Source organism: Eptesicus fuscus, chromosome 19, assembly GCF_027574615.1.
Source record: "Eptesicus fuscus isolate TK198812 chromosome 19, DD_ASM_mEF_20220401, whole genome shotgun sequence".
Classification (NCBI taxonomy): domain Eukaryota; kingdom Metazoa; phylum Chordata; class Mammalia; order Chiroptera; family Vespertilionidae; genus Eptesicus; species Eptesicus fuscus.
The window spans coordinates 38,296,019-38,316,044 of record NC_072491.1 but is presented as its reverse complement, the minus strand read 5'-3'; the positions used below and the strand labels follow the sequence as shown (position 1 = coordinate 38,316,044).

Below are 20,026 nucleotides of genomic sequence, written 5' to 3'. Positions count from 1 at the left end.
TGCGAGGGGAGGTCTACAGAGCTTGGCTATAGCCAAAAGGACGGAGATGAGAGACGTTAAGGAAGGCGCATTCAAATGTGTTTACATCATGTTACTTGCTCTGCAAGTGATTAAAACCTGAAACCACCAGCCACATACACACTAAAGTCATACCTGCAAGATGTTTCACGTTGGCATAGTGCCTGAAATCTAGACTCTCGTTTAAAACGTGAAGTGAGAAAGAGCAGACGCTGTGGCTCATTACCCCTGCTGGCTGCTGCTGGTGCATTTGCTTCCCGTGGAACCCAAGGAGTTAACTTCGATGGAATTCCATGGTTTGGTTTCAGATTGGAAATCGAAGTTCTCTTCCCTGGAGATCAAGTTCCCGCACGGAGGGTTTTCTCCTCGAGAACACTAAGTCAGAGGAGCTCTGTCATGAAGGCAGGTACTCTGCTAGCGCCACATCCAGAAGATGCCAGCGATGTTAAGTTGAGCGTGCTGGACAGAGAAGCCTAGCTGAGTGATGCCCGACAGCGAGGAATCTGGGCCCAGGAATGGAAATGAGAGGTGGTGACAACTCGTCAGGTCAAGTTTTTTATCTGTCCTGGGGTCACCTGGAAGAACTTGACCCTCAGCGTACAGACAAGACCATGGGGCTGGGCCAATAGGGAAGGTGAGAAGATAAGAAACCCAATCAGCTAAGACAGAGCTAAGCTGTACCCCCAGATTTTAACAGGCTCTCTAAGTGCTCTAGCGTTAACCCAGCTGAGCTAAGTCTTCAGAAAGGCATCACATCTTAGGTGGCAGTAGTGAATTACTACCAGGAAGTATGTAAAATACTGTCAATGTCAATTACCTAACAATTATTACAAGCTGTGAATAAATCATTCACTCTGATACTAATAAACCATTGAAAGTTCCTCAAGGATCTATCTGGGTTCATATAAATCACATAGAATTCCAGTCAGAATGTCAGACTCTTTGAAACAACTTTGCCCAAATATTAAAAAAAAAAAAAAAAATTGACCAAGAGTTCCCAAGGTCCACCATCAAATCCTTGACTTCTATAATACTTAATCCCGGCTTCCTCCCTCCTCCTGTTCTCTGAAGCCCCTCAGACTGCTTCCAAAGTTTAAGACCAGAAAAGTAATGTTGAAACACAAACCGAATGCCTTATCCTCCATACAAGTTCATTTTTGTAATCTAGGTCATTGGTTACGAAGGTAGAATGAAGTGCCAAACCCCCAAATGTTCACTGACGGTTACTGATCGTGAGCAAGGTCAGCGAGTCATTTGAGCAAAAGAGACTAACAAGCGAAACATCGGGGGGTCTCACCCAGCTCCACATCCTGGTCGTCGGTGAGCACAAGAATAATGTTGGGTCGGATGTTCTTTCGCTCCTGCGGTATCCGTCCTCTGAACCTCGGGGACCTGACCGTGGATCCGAGGCTCCCCAGCAGCTCGGCGCCCAGCACAGCCAGAACCAGAGCCCAGCAAGAACACGTCATTATGTGTGGTCCGCTGTCGCAAAGCCGGCGGAGCGTCCCAGCCTCCTGGCTTCTGCAGGACTGAGCAGTCAGAGAGAAAGCGAGAGGGAGAGACTGAAATGAGATCCAAACCCAAACACAGTTGCAGAAAAAGGGCTTCAGCTAAGTGAGACCTGGCACATTCGCTGGCAGGGAGCAGGCTGCACAGGAGTCAGAAGCCGCAAACCCTCGCAGGCAGGCGCTGGGTCCTTTTTTTTTTTTTTTAAGCACTTGATTATTTTGCAAATTCACTTTCGTCCTTTAGTCTCATTCCAACTTTTCCTACTTCAGTTCGTTGCCAAAATATCACTTCCAACACGGGGCTCGAATGCAAAAGCTTTCTGACAGGGCTAATACCTTGAATTAGGTATCCTGGTTGAAAAATCAATCTCTCTACTCAGAGGTGTTCAGAACATCTGTAGATGGGGTCCTGCAACATAGGAGAGAAAAATACAAAGGAGACATCGGCCAAGGAGTTTGAAACAGGTTTTTGATCTGAATTAGTCTCTTAAAACAACACAATATAATATGTGTGTTATATATTCATATGTACTATCTATGTATATATATTTTTCCATCTGCACGCCAAAAGGGAGAGACGGAATTAAATAACATCCAGAACTGCTAACAAATGACTTCAACATCTTCATTCCCATAATCAGTTCCATAAAGGGCGCTGAGTATCATCCCCACTCACACCCCCTAATTGCACTTTAAACATCCCCCCGAAACTAAGGACGGGTCAGGAAGAGCCAGCGGTGCCTATGAAACACAGTGCATCTGCACAGAGCATCCATGGGGGGGTCTGGGGCGGGGGGGGGCAGTCTGGCACGAGGGGTTGTGTTGGAGGCGCGTTAACTCACCTGCACAGCAAGATATTGCGTACTTATCAAGTAGAATGCAATGCAAAGCTGTCATTTGTCATCTGCATTATGTCACTCACTACCCAGGAGAGTTCTTTTTGCTGACAAAGACTTCACAGAAAGGAGGGCAAGTTTTTCCCAGCCTCTGAAAACCTCCTAACTGTCCTCCATCAATCACCAGCGGGAGAGAGAGGCGCTTCCTCGAGCAAGGCTGGTCCCTCGGTCCAGCCCGCGTCCTCAGCGCGCTGGCGCCTGAGGGGACAGAGCCCTCCGTGGACTGTCAGCACCGGCCTCACTATTATCAAGACCCGGCGCAGCGCCGCCAGCACAGAGGCTGTGCTTTGCTGCCGCAGATCTAAACCTGCAAAGCAAAATGATGGATGGGCTCCGAGGCTGGGGGTTAGAGGCTACGCTCCCACGTTAAAAAAGAAATAAAACCCAGAGGGAGCACTGCAAAATCCTGGCCAGTCTGTACAAGAGGGGAGGGTTTGAAAGGGCCGGGAATGCCCCTTTTGCTTGGGAACACAAACCTGCCACAAGCGTTTCTCTAGGACTTCTGAAAGATGGCAAAGGGCTCATTAAAAAAATAAAAAATAAAAAAAATCTGTCTCTTGGATGGCATGAGGCATCTGTATGGGAATTCAGGCTGCCCTCACATTAACGAGGTGGCAGCCCCCTTCACCCGTGCCTCCGTCCCCACACACCTGAGGGTCTGTATTTTGATCTGCAACAACAAACTGGCCTCCGATAAATAAATACAACGAGTTAAGTGCGGGATAGCGTAGCAGGAGGGAAAAGCCTCCATCGCCCACTTCCACGCCTTAAATCCTGGAGGGTGGCAAAGGCCGTGGACGAAGAAAGACCGTGTATTGTTTCCCCCGCCACACACAGCATTTTGTTTACATAAACACACTCCCCCCCCCATTATTTTAAACTTCATGAGCTGTTTTGTAAACAGTTCTAATGCTTTTCACTCTGCAGCCTATAATTAGAAGAGAGAGAGAGAGAGAGAGAGAGAGAGAGAGAGAGAATGCAACTCAACAAGAAATAAGCTTTTCAACAAAAATCTAGTGTCTGCAGTAAGACAGTCCTGACTCCATGATCTGCCAAGCAACCTACAAGCTACCTCTGATGGCCCGTGTGGCTCTAAGCGTCGATGCGGAAGGCTTTTCCTGGGAACAGCTCAGGGTTAGTCCATCATTGCTGGGCATGCTGAACGCTGGAAGCCCACAATTGTTCCGCACCGACTCTGGTTTCTGTGCATTTGTTTTAAATCATGAGAAAACGGCCGTGGGCACAAAGGGACCGGAAAATGAAAGAAATACGGTGCCAAACAATGTCTTTCTCCCAAAGAGCGCGCACCGGGCTCTGTTAAATACAGAAATTTCTTAGAGGGTTGGTCCTTGAAGCAGCCAAACTTTGCCCCCTTCTCAGACTGTGCAAGGGTGTGTGGAGAGGGCGAGCGGGGCTTCCTTGCATCTTCTATCTTAGAAACCAGCCTCTGCGGACAGCAGTGACTGGGATGGACGGACAGACGCACTGTGTGGAGCTTAGTCAGCCACACACGCAACTGAAAATCCCGACAATTAAGATGCTGATAACATTCCCTGGAACCCAATCAACATTACTATTCTTCTCCTTATCTTATTTACTTTACTTCTTCCTTTAGGAAAGAGGAAATTAGTATTAATGGTCCCTTATATAAACTACATTGAAAATCCTTTCCTAATAAAGAGAAGGAGACAGAGTAGGTGGCTTCTCTTCTTTTCCTTCCTCTTTCTTTCTTTCTCTCCCTTTTTTTTTAACCTATAAAGTGACCTTCCTTTTTGGAAAGTGGAAGGTGCAGAAGAGACCTTACATTTTTTTCCACCACAGTTTATAAGCAATTGAGGGGATTTTATGTAAAAGTCCGGAATTGAGTGGTAGAGAACTTTCTGACAGGTCTGGCCAGCAGGAGTGCTCAGTCCTTTATCTGCCCCCTCCCGCCCCGCCTTCGCTCAAACATACAAAACACACCACTGTGCACAAACTACACACAGACAATTCTTTATTCAAAAATGACCTTTTAAAACCTGTCATCCTCTCGCTGCCTGGTTTCCAGCCCCAGAAGGAAAAGAAGTAAAGAAGCAGAAGAAAAACACCATCAGACAAAATGCAGAACTGGACAAAGGAGACAAGGATGCAATGTTTGAATTGGATACTTTGCGGTGGACGGCAAGTGTCCTTAGAGACTAACAATTTGTCTTGAGAAATAGTAGAAAATGGGAGAAATGTAGAAAGAGGTTTTTCTCACACATGGGAAGGGAGCTCGAGGACCGGTCTCCAAGCCCTAGAATGAAAACAGCAATTGTAGTTCCGGCCAATCGTGTGCAGTTTTACAGGACTTTGTTCAGGGCAGGAAGCCAAACTCTGAATGTGACATTAAAAGTTTCAAGTCACATAAAAAAGAAAAAAAAAGACCGGAGGACTTTGCGCCACCTAGAAAGTTGAGTTCACATTTGATCGGGTGCCATACCCCACACCCAATGTCCTAGCCCAGTGGTCGGCAAACTCATCAGTCAACAGAGCCAAATATCAACAGTGCAACGATTGAAATTTCTTTTGAGAGCCGAATTTTTTAAACTTAAACTTCTTCTAACGCCACTTCTTCACAATAGACTCGCCCAGGCCGTGGTCTTTTGTGGAAGAGCCACACTCAAGGGGCCGAAGAGCCGCATGTGGCTCGCGAGCCGAAGTTTGCCGACCACGGTCCTAGTGGGTTTAAGGGGATCTCTGACTTCACCAAGCCCCTCTTGTCCCGGCAGCTGGGGCGGAGGTGGCCTTGTGCTGACAGTGTCCTGCTCTGTCCACCATAGCAGTTCTCAAAGTGTAATCTGAGAATTTGGGGGGACCCTGAGATCCTTTGGGGGTGGTCCATAAGGCCACAACTATATTGATAAGAATACTGCCATGCTATTTGCTTTTTCAAAAAAGTTGTTGATATTTACACTGATGGAGTAAGAGCAATGGCAGATAAAACTGCTTTTGTCTCAGACCTAATGAAGGGAGTGTCACCTACAGTTAAAAAAGGCCAGCTCTGTATAAGATGAAGCAGTGAAATGATTAACTCTATTAAACCTGGACCCTTGAATGCACATCTTTTCTTTTTCATTTTCTGTGTCAGAAGATGGGAGGTACATAAAAAGAACACATCAAGGACTTTGCCACCTGGGCAGGTGTGACCGCTGTCTCGGAGAAAAGCACCTGTGTGCCCAGGTTGCAAGCTGAACTAGACACTAATTTTTCTCATAAACACCATTTTTACTTGAAAGAATTATTTGGACTTAGATATTTGGCAGGCATTTTCTCAAATGATGAATGAAATGAGACTGTGTTTTCAAGGAAAACAACTGGCAGGACTTGTTGTGTTTGTTGCCAAGGATAGAAAGCTTGCTTTCAAGTTAAAATCAGAATTTTGGAGAACTTGTATCCACCACTGTGAGCTTGGCAGCTTCCCGATACGTAAAAGTCTTCTGATGACATTGGCGTTGATATAGCATATTAACAAGTGTTATTTTTTCACATGGTAAAACGAAGTATGTCAACATTTAGAATATTTATGTAATTCAGGGACCCAATAGTTCCCAAATGACCAAATACAATGCTACAAAAGTCATACATGAGTAAAAATGTCCAATCAAAGAGCAAATGACCATTGGATTTGAAAATAACAGAGTATTGGAATGTTTGCTGGTATGGTTTCAGATTTCTTATTATTTCTAACCTTTAATACATTTTTTAAAAATTACCACTTGTCAAGTCTGGGTAGAGTATCAAAGAAGATCTACAGGTATCTGCATAAGCTATTAATTTATTTCTCCTCTGCCAACTACTTACCCATGTGAGGCTGACTTTTATTACTGTACTTCAATAAAACAACATATTTCAAAAGGCTGAACGTAGGAGCTGTTATTAGAACCCAGCCCTCTTCTATTCAGATAAACATGAAAGAGATTTGCAAAAATGCAAGACAATGCCACTTTACTCACCAATAGTTTTTTTGGCTTGGAAAATACAGGTATTTTTCATAAAACGTATTATTTAAGTTAGCATATAATAGATTTGTTATTCCTTTCAAAAGGATTAATAAATATTCTTCAAGTTTCTCAGCTTTGATGCCTTAAGTATCAATAGCTATAATCCACATAAACAAAGGCTCCTGGGGTCTTCAATAAGTTTTACTAATATAAAGGGATCCCAAGTCTAAAGGGTTTGAGAGCTGCTGGCCTATAGTTTACCTGCCTCCACAGTTCAGCCCAGACTGTCACATCCAAGGCTGGAGATCTGGCCTCATTCACAGATTTCTCAGTCACTTTTTTCCCTGAAAGCCTTGAAACTGCCCTAAGTTCTAAATGCCTGGTGTCATACAGGAGTTATTACTAATGAATGATGACATTCTGTGTTGTTTTTCTATTTAATCTGAGGGTAATACCGAACTTCACAAATGAATGCCCACACAGCTAAAGCACGTAGGGAAAGGCAGGATCAGAACCACCCATCAGCACAGACATACGCCTCCCAGGGATGGGGCAAACAACTGTTTCTAGAACAAAGCAATGCACTCCATAGTTGGGACAGAGGAAAAAAAAAAAAAAAGAGACACCATAACCAATCAAAACAGCCAGGGAGATTAGGCCAGCAGCTCGCAATTGTTAGAAGCTGAATTTAGCCAGAACACATTTAGTTTCTGGTCAGAGTGAAGCAAAATAGGATTGTACCAGCAAAGAGTGGGTAATCACATCGGCCCACATGCACTGCCAATCTACATACATTTCTCTCTCTTTTTTTTTTCATTTTAATTTCTTTATTGATTAAGGTATTACATGTGTCCTCATCCCCCCCATTACCTTCCCAACCTCCCCTCCCACACTCATGCCCTCACCCCCCCTGTTGTCTGTGTCCATTTACATTTCTTAACATCAGTTTACATGGCCCTTTTCCCTTCATTCTGGCTTTCAGATTCCCCAAACATCACTCTTTTCTTAGCAAAAGCCTTCGGGACATGCTATCTTCTTTATGATATATGTGAAATCGTGAAGGAGCTAATTTCTTCGTTTAAAAACCCCCCTCGCTTGCAAAGTTCATCTACGGTTAATCCCCAGAAAGCCTGTTTCCCAGCCTAATTTATTACAACTCCAAGCAAAGAAGAGAGACAAGCGTCTCCTTCTGGTGCAGCAATATTTTTAGAGCCCTCTAATCATAAATCTCTCCCAACAACTGATGTCAGCTGGAAAGTGTGCATTCTGACCTGGAGCACCTTTGAGAAAATACTTGGCGAAATGATGAGCGCCTCCTTGAACAATGTTTGCTTTTCTTCCTTCTCTTCCTTCCCCCAATGCTGTGAAGGAACCTTGAAAAGTCATTTATTCAACAAAACTGGTAGTGTCCGTTATCCGTGGGGTATGGTGAGGGCGAGAGACGGATTTTATTTTTTACTTCATTCATGCCTATATTGGATTTTTAAAAAATGCTCTGTTGTACTATAAAAGTAGAAATAAGTAAATTTAAGTTTTCTAGGTTTTTCCTCTGTCTTCTCATGGAGGAAGAAAATAGGAGGGTGGGTGGTGATAAGAATGAAGTGAGAGGCTAGAGCAGGAAATGCAGTTTTGAGACGTGGCCCCGCAAAGGTAGAAACCCAAACCACGTAAAAACCAGTGTACCAAGGGCATTTAAGAGAATGCAAAAAAGTCTAAGACTGAGATTTGTCCCACTTCTTTCAAATCAGATTAGCAAAACAAAGGAAAATGAAGTGACCTAAAAATTATAAAAAGAACCAGAAGCAGCTGATATTTCTGAAGCAGATGCTACCAAGTGTCTAAAGGGTAAAGGGCCTGATAATGGCCACTAGTTTCAATGGTGGCAGTGAGATCCAAGAGAATGAGAACAAAGAGATTGGAGTTTCAAAAGAGGGGGCATTGGAAACTTCAGTTAATATGGGTTTGGTGAATAGACAACTAAGGAAAAGAACTACCGATGTGATCTTAGGCATCTTAGCGAGGGTCTTAAAGTGTATGGCTTATTACATTAAATGTCATTAAATTTGCCATGAGTTTTACAAACTTATAGTTTATTTGTATTGAAGTGTCTTGAGGTATTGCATCAGTCAGCAGTAGTTTGTTGTAATATCAATGGCTTAACATAATAAAAGTATATCTATCACTCATACTACAAGTCACACATGGGGTGGGGTGGTCGCTGGCTAGTCAGGGGCACTGCTGTCTTGTTGCTACAATAACTGGACCAAGTAGCCGAGGAAGAAAAAAATTGGAGAATCTTGCAGGAGGTTTTCTTGGCTTCAATCTGAAAGTGACTCAGTCACTTCTAACATTTCACTGGCTGCAACTAGTCATGTGGCCCCATCCAGCTGCGAGGAGGATGGAAACCTGGTGGAGCGGATGAAGTGTGTGCTGAGCACTAGTGACTATGCCATAAGCATCGAGTTTCATTAGTACCTTATGAATTTACTAGTAGCCCGGTGCACAAAATTTGTGCATGGGGAGAGGGGTGTGTCCCTCAGCCCAGCCTGCACCCTTCTCCAATCTGGGACCCCTCATGGGATGTCCAACTGCCCGTTTAGGCCCGATCCCGGTAGGATCGGGCCTAAACGGGCAGTTGGACATCCCTCTCACAATCCAGGACTGCAGGCTCCCAACTGCTTGCCTGCCTGCCTTCCTGATTGCCCCTAACCGCTTCTACCTGCCAGCCTGATCACCCCCTAACAACTCCCCTGCCAGCCTGATTGATGCCTAACTGCCCTCCCCTGCAGGCCTGGTCACCCCTAACTGCCCTCCCCTGCAGGTCTGGTTCCCCCCAACTGCTCTTCCCTGCAGGCCTGGGTTTCCCCAACTGCCCTTCCCTGCAGGCCTGGTTGCCCCCAACTTCCCTCCTCCGCTGGCCTGGTCCCTCCCAACTGCCCTCCCCTGCTGGCTTGATCGCCCCCAACTGCCCTCCCTTGCAGACCTGGTCCCTCCCAACTGCCCTCCCCTGCTGGCCTGATCACCCAGAACTGCCCTCCCTTGCAGACCTGGTGGTCCCTCCCAACTGCCCTCCCTTGCTGGCCATCTTGTGGTGGCCATCTTGTGTCCACATGGGGGAAGCCATCTTTGACCACATGGGGGCAGCCATCTTGTGTGTTGGAGTGATGGTCAATTTGCATATTACTCTTTTCTTAGATAGGATCTTTCTCTCTGAAACACACACACACACACACACACACACACACACACACATATACATGCACACTTAAGGTATGTGTATAAATATTTTTACACACAGACAGACACATATTTCAAGTAGTAAAGAAACATAGTTTTCTTCGCAGCTTAAAGTTCAACCATTCTTAGGTACTAAAAATGTAGTTTTAACAAATTTGGGTTTTTTTTTGACATGTTTCCTTCTAGTTTGTTTTCCTGATATACATAATCTGGCACAATACACATGTATTTTAAAGTTCAGAAATTCTTGTGAAACATTTAAGTTGAAGAAAATATTTTGAAAAAAGACACTTAGATGCCATATTTATATTTCAAAAGCATTTCTCCAGATATTTTCTTGTAGTTAAAATCTATGTGAGGAAAGAGTAATATCTGACTTGACTCTAAATTAATCCACATTCAAAGAGAATTTCACCAGGCTATTTTCCGTCTGGTCAAGCACGCCACCAATAATGCTCTTTATCGTTTCTAAGGTTTGAAATACAGAAGAGTGGAGATAGGAGTTCCTTCTGAGGATCCTGCTGGCCGCACACGTGATGACCAACAAAGGGAAGTCTGCGCAATGGAGAGTAAAGGAGGGATACTCATTTCAAAAGACGACAAAAGAATCTACTTCCTGGCTTAAGACTCAGGGGTAAAAATTATGGAAAATAGCTGTTTCTTTTTTAAAAATAATGTGTTACAGGAGAACCTTTAAAAATCACACATCCACAGTTTAGTCAACTCCTTTGCTCAGCGACATTTTCAAGGAAACCTTAAGATTTAGATTAGTTCATGTAGTGATATTTCAAAAATACTCCTTCATAACTTGTACTGGAAAATATTGTGTTGCAATTTTTTGTATTATTGGTTAAATATATAATTCCAAGTCTTTTTGTTGTTGTGTTAATCCTCACTTGAGGATATATTTCCATTGTCTTTTTTCAGAGTGGAAGATAGGGAAAAAGGAAGGGAGGTAGAGAGATAGAGAGGGAGAGAGGGAGAGGGAAACATTGATGTGAGATAGACACATCGACTGGTTGCCTCCCATACGCACCCCGACCGGGAGCAGAGAGTGAACTCACAACCCAGGTACATGCCCTTGACTGGGAATCAAACCCAAGACCCTTTGCACTGGCTGACACTCTAACCAATGAGCACACTGGCCAGGGCTAATTCCAAGTCTATTAATGACAAAATCATCTTAAACGTGTATATGTACCTAAATCCCTGTGCTATGCTCAGATGATCATCTCTCCTTTAGCTGTATACTCATCTCTCAATGATTAACTTGCATACATGTACATTTACCAAATAAAAAGAGCAACTCTATTAAAATTTCAAGTGAAATTCAGGCCTGCTATCTTGGAAAATATAATTGCAGTAAAACAAAGTAACTAGAGATCTTTCTAGGGAAATTAACTTATTAATCTTAGCCATAAAGCATGCATAAAGCATACAATGAATGCTAATGGTCTATTTTTGTTGCTATCTGTTTGGCATTCTTGCCCAATTAAATTCATCATCTTACCTTCAAATCATTATTTATCAATGTCTTTAGATAGATTAGCACCTGAAGAGATATAGTAGGAGATTTTTAAAACCATAAATTCACTAAAATTTACTGATTCACAAGGTGCTACTTGCATCAAAGGTTTGTAATAACTTGAAATTTAAAACATGATTTCTGTCTTAGTTTACTGTCCAAACAGAAGTTGGGAAATATTTTAGCTAATGAAAGCTAACATTTCCCTCTATTATTATAAAAGAGTAAACTTTATGAAACTGTAAGCTGTGGAAATTTATAGAATGAAAATTTTAAGAGCCATATTATCACCCTCAACAGTTATTAGTCATATTTGTGAAATAATCTTCCTGAAAAGGCTCAGATTATGATCTATATCTATGGACGTTTGGGCAAGTTTCTGTTTATTGTCTATATTTTTATAATTAGGAGGTTATAGTTGGACGAGTCCTTACGTTTCATCTAGACCTCTATTCTACAAACACCCAAGGGTGTTCCACTTCTAGAATTAATTTTCTCACTAACTACTCTACTTTGTTTTCAACTTTCATTTCTCAGTGCACACATGAACAGTACTTGTCACACAAAAAGCTGATATAATTAAACCAGAGAATGTGCCCCACAAGTAAAATCAGCCATTCATGAAAGCTGGTCACCCGAGGCTCTTTCAAACAATGCATATTTCAAAGTAATCTACAGTAATCCCTTCTCTCCACTGATTTGGTTTCCATGAAATCTTAAGCACATGTGTTCTGCAAAAGGAGGTTTATTAAAACCTGATGTAATATTAGAGATTATAATGCAACAGGGTTGGGCTGATTTTAATATCTGAGTCTTCAAAAACAATTTTCAATTATATTTGTAAGCTTACTAAAACATATGCATACAAAGGTAGATGGTGTTGACTATTAAGGAAAAAAAAAAGGATGTTATCTTAATTTTAAATTCACATATAAAAGTGTGTGTGGAGGTCCTTAAACAGTTTTCACTGTAAGATGGATTAGCAAAGCACATAACTATTTTATAACTATAAATAGTGAGGAACTTTAGAAAATTCTTTATAAAGTTGTGAATTTCTAGTTGATAATTCCTTTGGCTTGCTATGGTGAAACATTATCAAAATGTGTCATGTAACAGCATTTGACAACTTCAAAATATCAATTGTCATTCTTTGTAGAACTGGATTCTTACAGTTACTGGTAAAGAAGTTTACCAAGACCTCCAAGCTTGGTGGATTTCTGGAGGATTTGTTTGTTTGTTTGTTTTTCTTGATCCTTTTTTATTTTCTATTTGAACTTAGCTTCAATCAGGATTAGATTTGTATGTTTCTGGTCCTCCACTTCAAGATCTCCTGCATAGAGCTTTATATCCTTCACACACACACACACACACACACACACACACACACACACACACACCATATACATGATCATCAGCTGGCTTTGAAATTAGCAAAAAGCAACACTGTGGCACACAGATGTTCCTCATTGAAACATCACTTCACAGGCCAGATCACATATGAGAAAGGAGATTGGCAACCTCCACCTTAGAGAGCTAATTTGAGGGAGACATTCTAGAAAACACATTATAGAATCTCTGAGTTAGAAGAAGTAATGGACTGAATGTTTATGTCCCCCCAAAGTTCATATGTTGAAATCCTAACCCCCAATGTGATGGTATCAGGAGATGGGGGCATTTGGGAGGTCATTAGGTCATCAGGGTGAAGCTGTTCTGAATGGGATTAGTGCCCTTGTGAAAGGGACCCCAGAGAGTGCTCCCATTCCCTTTCTATTGAAGACACTGAGAAAATGGCCATCGATGAACCAGGCAGTGCTCTCACCAGACACTGAATCTGCTGATGCCTTGATCTTGAACTTCCAAATTTCAGAACTGTGAGAAATAAATGTTATTTAAGTCACCCAGTTTATGGTATTTTTGTTATAAAAACCCAAACAGGCTAAGACAGACGGATCTTAAAGTTGACATGGATCAACTTTTAACTTGTGAGGAAAACTTCTCTAGAGCATTGCCCTTCTAGGTAACACAGGACTCACTAGGCCACTTGTTTAGTTTTGGGACAGCTATTAAGGTTAGAAAATCCTCCCTTTTATTGAACAAAAATCTATCTTCCTCTCTTCTTTATGTTTAATTATGCTCTCTTCTAAGCCATGCAAAATAAATCTATATTCTTCTATATATAACAAATGCTTTAAATATCTAGAGATTTTTTCTAACTTCTAAATCCTCCTCTCTTACAAAACATACTTATGTGGTTGTTTAGTGGTAAATTATAGGAGAGTGGTAAAGGAGTTATTTTGGATTTGGCCATTGATTAGCTAAATATTGGATCAATAGATGCTATACAGCTATAGTTACAGAAATACGAAGCCAGCATATTTTATGCCCATCTGGCTCAAAAGAATTTGGACTACCAGACTACTAATCCAAGTTTTCCAAATTCACTAAGAAAAATTTTCTCATATACTATTACTTTTGTGTTTGGACTAAATTTAATTTTAAAATGTTTTAAAACTTGCATAATTATCTTGTTAATCAGTTTTATTAGAGGGTAAAGCCAGAGAAGAAAGAGGAAGACCCATCCAGGCTAAGAGTCATAATCCAAGTACTGGATTTTTGTTATTACTTGACCATTTAATCACTGACTTCTCTCTAGACTTTGAGAAAGCTTTTATTTCAAGAAGCAATATCTTCTTTACCACACTTGGCTTCCAATGTCACAATACTGGCTACTTTACAAGAGCTCTGCAAGACAAGAACCACCATTCCATCATTAAACAAAGGCCAAACTCAAGTATTTAATTTATAAGGTAGAGAGGGGTCTATCATAATTTTGTTAATTACTCTAGAGTTCAGTCCAAGGGTGGGGCCTAAGGAATTGCATTTCTAACAAGTTCCTAGGTGATTGCTCTACCCTGACAGTACTGGTCCAGGGTGTAGCAATCAACCCCCTAGTACTAGCAAAGGAAAGACGTTTAGAGCCAAGCCTGGGGCAGGTGCTTCAAGTCTTTTCAGGAAGGTTGATCTTTCAGGCCTTTGCATTGGCTGGAGCAGCTGAGCATTCACAGGACAAGACAATTGATATTGCCGGTTAGGTCACAGCTGAAAGGACTTTTGTAAGGCCATCTTTTGCACAGTTGACAGGAAAGCAAACATTCCAATGCACTCAGTCTTCACTAGGCATGGGCCACTGGAAGAGTTACCCATTGAAGACCATTAAACTTCCCTCAGCAAATAAACAGAAATGTTCTTTGGAGCGGCTTTCAAATGACCCTTTAATATCCCTTTCTAAATAGTCTCACTCAATGTCTGAAGAAACTAGGTTCCACAAATTCTCGACATCCATGAACTAATGGGAGTCTGGCAGTGGCCCAGTGCAATTTTAACATTTATTAAACAATTGTTATGCACATAGATGGTTGACCATCAACACGTTTTCTTTTATATCTTTTGGTAAATTATTCCTAGAGGTTAAGGAGGCAGAGCGAGTTACTTGCTTTTGTTTTAATGAAGCCCTTCCTCACTCTTCCAATTCTGTCCCAATCACCCACCCTGGGCCTTTCTTTAACCCCCATCCATCACCTCCTCTGAGATGCTGGGAGACAAATCTAGTTGCCATAAAAAACAAACTCTGACTCATTTCAACAACATGAACCAATATATATATATATATATCAACCCACTGTGATGTGCAGGAGACACTAGGGGTCCTGAGGACTCTCCTTCTTATGCTGTGGAAGAGGCGGGAAAGGTGTGTGGCCACACAAAAGTGAGCTGGCAAGCTGCACAGAACTCACGGGGGCTAAGCGTATAGAAAGGGTTGAAACAGAGCCAAAGTCAGGTTTGCAACCTTCCCAACGACTTTGTGCACCTGAATTCCTGCAACAGCCACTTCTCAGACAGAGCCCCAGCGGGGAACCTGCCGTCGGACAGCCCACTGAGAAGGTGCAACCATTTTGCAGTTTGGCTTTCCAGTTGCCCAACTTCAGAGAGTATATTTCAGGACCACGTGGGCTGCTGCTGGGATCTGGACTCTACTGAGAAGTGGCACATCTTGAGTTTGTGGCCTTTTCTTCTTTTTCCTTTACCCCTTCCCCATCTCATCACCGGTGTCTCCTACATTCCTCAGATACTACCACCCCAGTCTCCCGATTCATTATTCTCTTCTTTCCTTCTGCATTCGCAAGTCTCCACATTTCCACAACTTCCAACACGTGGAGGAAACCATACGTTTTACTAAAAAAGTAAAAAAAAAAAAAAATCTTTGTGAATCTCCACTGGGCATGTGGTATGTATTAAACCTCTCAGTTCATCAGTTCACTCCATCCCAGTCACATACCTACGGAGTAGGCGCTAACATTACTCATTGGAAACTGAGAGTCAGGGAACTGAAGGAATCTGTGCAAAATCGCACAGCAAAGGGCGGGTCTGAAACTCCCTCCCACCAGAAACTTTGTTCTGTGTCTGATGTCTGTCCTGAAGTGCGTGTTCGCTTTAAGAGATCTTGTGTGCCTGAAGAATTCCGATCTGGCAGACTTAATGGGAAGAAATTTGGGGGGGCGGGTGAAAATGGGAGTCAGGTGTTGCTGGGTTTCCAGGCATCTGCCACTGTGCCTGACGGTATCTGGCCAAGGAGAACAAAACAGGGCATCAGTATTGCAGCCACACACCACGTACAGGTCCCCTTTCACCTTACAAACAGAAGGGGGACCCCCAGAGCCTGGTAAAACAAAGAGTCGTTGCTGGGTGAGGGAGTGGACTGGCGTGGCTGAACATGAATATTCAAGACCACGAGTCACAACTCGGTGAATTGGAGGGTCTCCTCTATTTGTATTTAGCATTGTGTAGTCGCGAGACAATTTGCAGTGATTAATTAATCCCTGGTGCCGAGGCAGAAGGTGAAATAATTTGTGCATAGTCACGCAGTTGGTCATTCTCAGGCTCCGAGTCAGTTCTGGAGGGCTGCGTTTTCCAGACACAGAAAGGAGACTGGACCTGACTTTCAGCTTTGTGCCTGTGATCCCAGAGATTCACCCCGCCACCCCTGAAACTTTCTGTACGGAGGGCAGGTGGCTGCCAGCTGTCCTTAACACACACCCTCCTGACCTCATTCTCAATGTCACCAGACCACGGAAATCCCCTCCTGAGTCCCCACCCCCAGCCAGCAGGCCTGTTCCCCAGCCTGGGGAGGCATGCCCACAGGAGCCTCCCTGAGCTCGGCTTCCTGTCTTGCTGGGCGGAGGAGGCGCAATCGGTTAATTGATTGCATGTGGCTGCTTGTGGCCATTTCCCCCACATGTCCTCCAGTGCAGTGTTAACTCAGGCTAGTCACAGAAATACCTCAATTATCTACCACAGTAGGGGAAGGAGGATTCCCAAATGTGTGAATTTCCATGATACCTTGATCTATTTAAAGGTGGGTGCTCCAAACAAACAAACAAAAACAGGAACCAAAAAAGCACACTGGGTTTGCACAAAGGCCTCCCAAAGTGCAGAGGCTTATAACTTAAACGGACGATTGCTCCCTGTGTCACATGGTGGCTGCAGGGGTGGCGGGGCCCTGCTTCAGGCTGTAGCTCTCAGTCTTCTCACCCCAGGACTGAGACCTCTGACCCCAGGACAGCAGCCCCTATGTGAGATGTGCCATCCTCATGACCGACACCAGGACGGGAGCGGAAACTGGAGAGTGCCACTCTACACAGCTGCCTGGACATGGCATCTGGCACACCTGCTTACCTGTCGTTGGCCAAAGCAAGCCACGTGATGGAACCCAGAGAGGGGTAGCTCCCTGGAAGGCTTTTTAAGTCCCACTGCAGTGGGTGAGGATATTAAAACTATGTTCATTTCTCTGGGGGTGGGGGAGGGGGGCGGCAGCACTCCGGGAGTGTGATTTAATCTACCCCATGCACTTGCAAAAGTTAATCAAGTATTTCCTCATCTTTAGAGACTACTGGGAATGATGTCACTGTTCTGTTTTGTTTTATGGCTCCGGGTCACCACTGTTAACATAAATATTGCACTTGGTTATAATTCAGACGTCCCTTTAGGAATACTGTACTTGGGTGTAGAAAGCTGTTTGCTCAACACACTGGAATAATACTGTTCCGAATTTTTCATGGATGCTTTTCCTAACATTGCTTTTACTTCCTTCGTTATCAGTTCTCACTTCTAGTTAGTATAAGCGTATTTACCTGTCAGAATTCCACCTTCCCTCTTCTGATATGCTAGAGAGATGTCAGGGAGATTATCTTGCTAGATCCATGTTTAAAATAAGAGCAAAGACATGAGGGTCTCACTCAAGTGCCATCTATCGGTGGGATGGTGCATGGACTCTGTGACAAATGTTTGGGTGCTTCATAGGATTATTAGATTTCTTTGTAGGTTTTTTTTTTTTTTTTTTTGCCTGAGTCTGGCTGATTGAGGGCATTGGATAAATGAAGTTAGGAGAGACCAGGTTTGGGGTTAAGTTCCACAGGAGCACCCTGTTTTGCCATTCCCCATATTTAACAGGAATTCTTTCCTAGATAGTTGACTAAGCGTTAAAACTACCTGCCATTTCTTGTTCAATTCCATTGATTTTAATTGCCACCCACGTTTAATTGAACAACCTTTGGCAGAACACCTGCGTGAGGCACTTTGTTCAGCGCTATTGGAGATAATGGCTGAAGGAATGAGAAGGGAACCCCGCTTTCAATCGGATAGTTACATGCAGTGCTGGGTCTAACATAGTTCCAGACTGCGCCAGCAACTGCCCTCTCTGTGAAGGCAGGGCAGACAGCACAGTTTTAAAGGCCCCAGGGTGCCCCAGAGTGTGCGTGATACTCACTTTGGGTTGACATTACCCTGAATGCCCCAGTGGAGTCTGATGAAAATAAACCCAAAGAGCCACATTAGCCAGTCGAGGTATAGGGAAGCCAAATGTTCCCAACTTGGTGAACGGACACCTATTTTCTTAACTAACACTTTCCTCTACTATATTTTTAATTATCCTCTGAATTCCTGGTCTTACACGGATAATAACTGAACTGTGAACAAGATTTTCCATATGCTTAGGTGGCTTCTTGTATCTGAAATCCCATTAGAAGATATATTTGTTCTCTCAGGGATAAAATAACTCCTTCTATGTTCACGATGCACCACAGCTCAGAAAAGACTCTAAATGATCAAATTTGCTCCTCAAGCAACTTATTTAAGAAGGTGGAGCAGGCACCATTATTCTTTCTCCAGTCCATCTCTATCCCTCACAGGAGGTTCAAAGTGCTGAAGCTGAAACTCAGACTCAAATCTTCTGTTCTGAGGCTGGTGGTCTCCTCCCCCTCCCCCCATGCCCACAATAAACCAATTCTTTTCCATTTTTATCTTGCCATTTTGTGAATAATTGCCAACTCGATCACCCATGGACATAGATGTTAGAAACATATAGACTAATGCACAAGCAGGCAAAGAAAAACACATTGGCGCTAGTTTCAAAACTTTTCATTACTGCTTTTCACTACAACTCAAGCAAACAGAATATTGGTTTTAGGTTTCCTTATTCTTTCTGCACAAACCCACCAACCACTAAAAATAAAAAGAATAATGTCCATAGTCAGGAGAGTGGAATGAGTTAAAGAGTTAATGCTGTTCTCTAATAATTTTAGCAATATTATTATGTTGATCAGGGTATCCTTAATAGACTCTTAGGTTAAAAAAATGGGAAAAACAACTTTTTAATTAAACTATGTCTATGAGATCATTTGGATTAAGTAATTTAAGGATTAATAACGTGAAGAAAGCCTTGAAGATATGTTGATTTTAACGTTTTAATAGTCTCTTTACAAAAGCAGACTGGAAAGTTAGATTGATTACACTGGTGAAAATGCATTCGTGTGTGACATGAACCGCAAACAGGAAAGGACTGGCTTGTAGGAAGTTAGCACTTTTCTCAGTGGACAGCGGCAGGGAAACTTGTGGCTTTCTAGGTGGGGATGCGGGAGAGTGCTGGTTATTCTTGGAAATTCACCTCACCTGGAATCATTGCTTTGCTCAGCCATAGGGCTGAATGTAGAGGCCAAAACAGTATTCGATGCAAAAATGATAAGGCACAACTTTTCTTTATTTTGTCTGATGGAAACAACCTATTTTTCTCCAAATTCCAAGCTTATATAATTTCTGTTACCACTTATTGAAAGGAAAAAGATTATTTTAACTTTTGACAGGTGTAAATAGTTCTAAATTATATGGCAGGGACTGCTCATTGCCTACTTCACCATTTATTGCCTTCTTCGTGTATAACAGGATCCTGACTTCATTTGCAGTGGCGATATGCCCAGCTTTAGGTGACATCTCGCTGCTTCTTTCCAAACTCTATGTGCTCACGAGGCTGAATTCTTTCCAATGCGATACAACAAAAAGACTGAAGAACTTTGGGAGAGTTCCATAAAAGAGTATGAGTACCCCTGGCCACTGTGGCTTAGTTGATTGGGGTGACATTCTCTACATCATCAGTTTATGTGCAGGAGGCAACGGATCACAGAGAAGTTTCAGTTTCTCTCTCTCTCTCTCTCTCTCTCTCAAATCAATCAAAAACATATCCTCGGATGAGGATTAAAAAATAAGTGTGAGTGGTCATCCTATATAATAAAAGGCTAATACGGAAATTGACCAAAGGGCAGAACGACTGGTTGCTATGACGCGCACTGACTACCAGGAGGTAGGTGCTCAACGCAGGAGATGCCCCCTGGTGGTCAGTGCGCTCCCACAGGGGGAGCGCCACTCAGCCAGAAGCTGGGCTCAGAGCTGGCGAGCGCAGCGGTGGTGGTGGGAGCCTCTCCTGCCTCTGTGGCAGTGCTAAGGATGTCCGACTGACAGCTTAGGCCCTAAGCTGGGGAGAGGGCCTAAGCC

General features: G+C 43.0%; 1 protein-coding gene across 5 annotated transcripts in view; it reads right to left on the bottom strand.

The window, feature by feature from the left end:
• SULF1 (sulfatase 1) overlaps positions 1 to 20,026 on the bottom strand; it is a 172,061-nt gene that overhangs the window by 88,704 nt on the left and 63,331 nt on the right. For all 5 annotated transcript variants that reach the window (XM_028158760.2, XM_054708265.1, XM_054708264.1 and 2 more), the window contains 2 exons: positions 1,863 to 1,935; positions 1,316 to 1,547 (listed from right to left, as the gene is read on the bottom strand). In XM_028158760.2, the coding sequence (XP_028014561.2) occupies positions 1,316 to 1,487 (172 nt within the window). In that variant the 5' untranslated portion in view covers positions 1,488 to 1,547; positions 1,863 to 1,935. The remainder of the gene's footprint in view (positions 1 to 1,315; positions 1,548 to 1,862; positions 1,936 to 20,026) is intronic.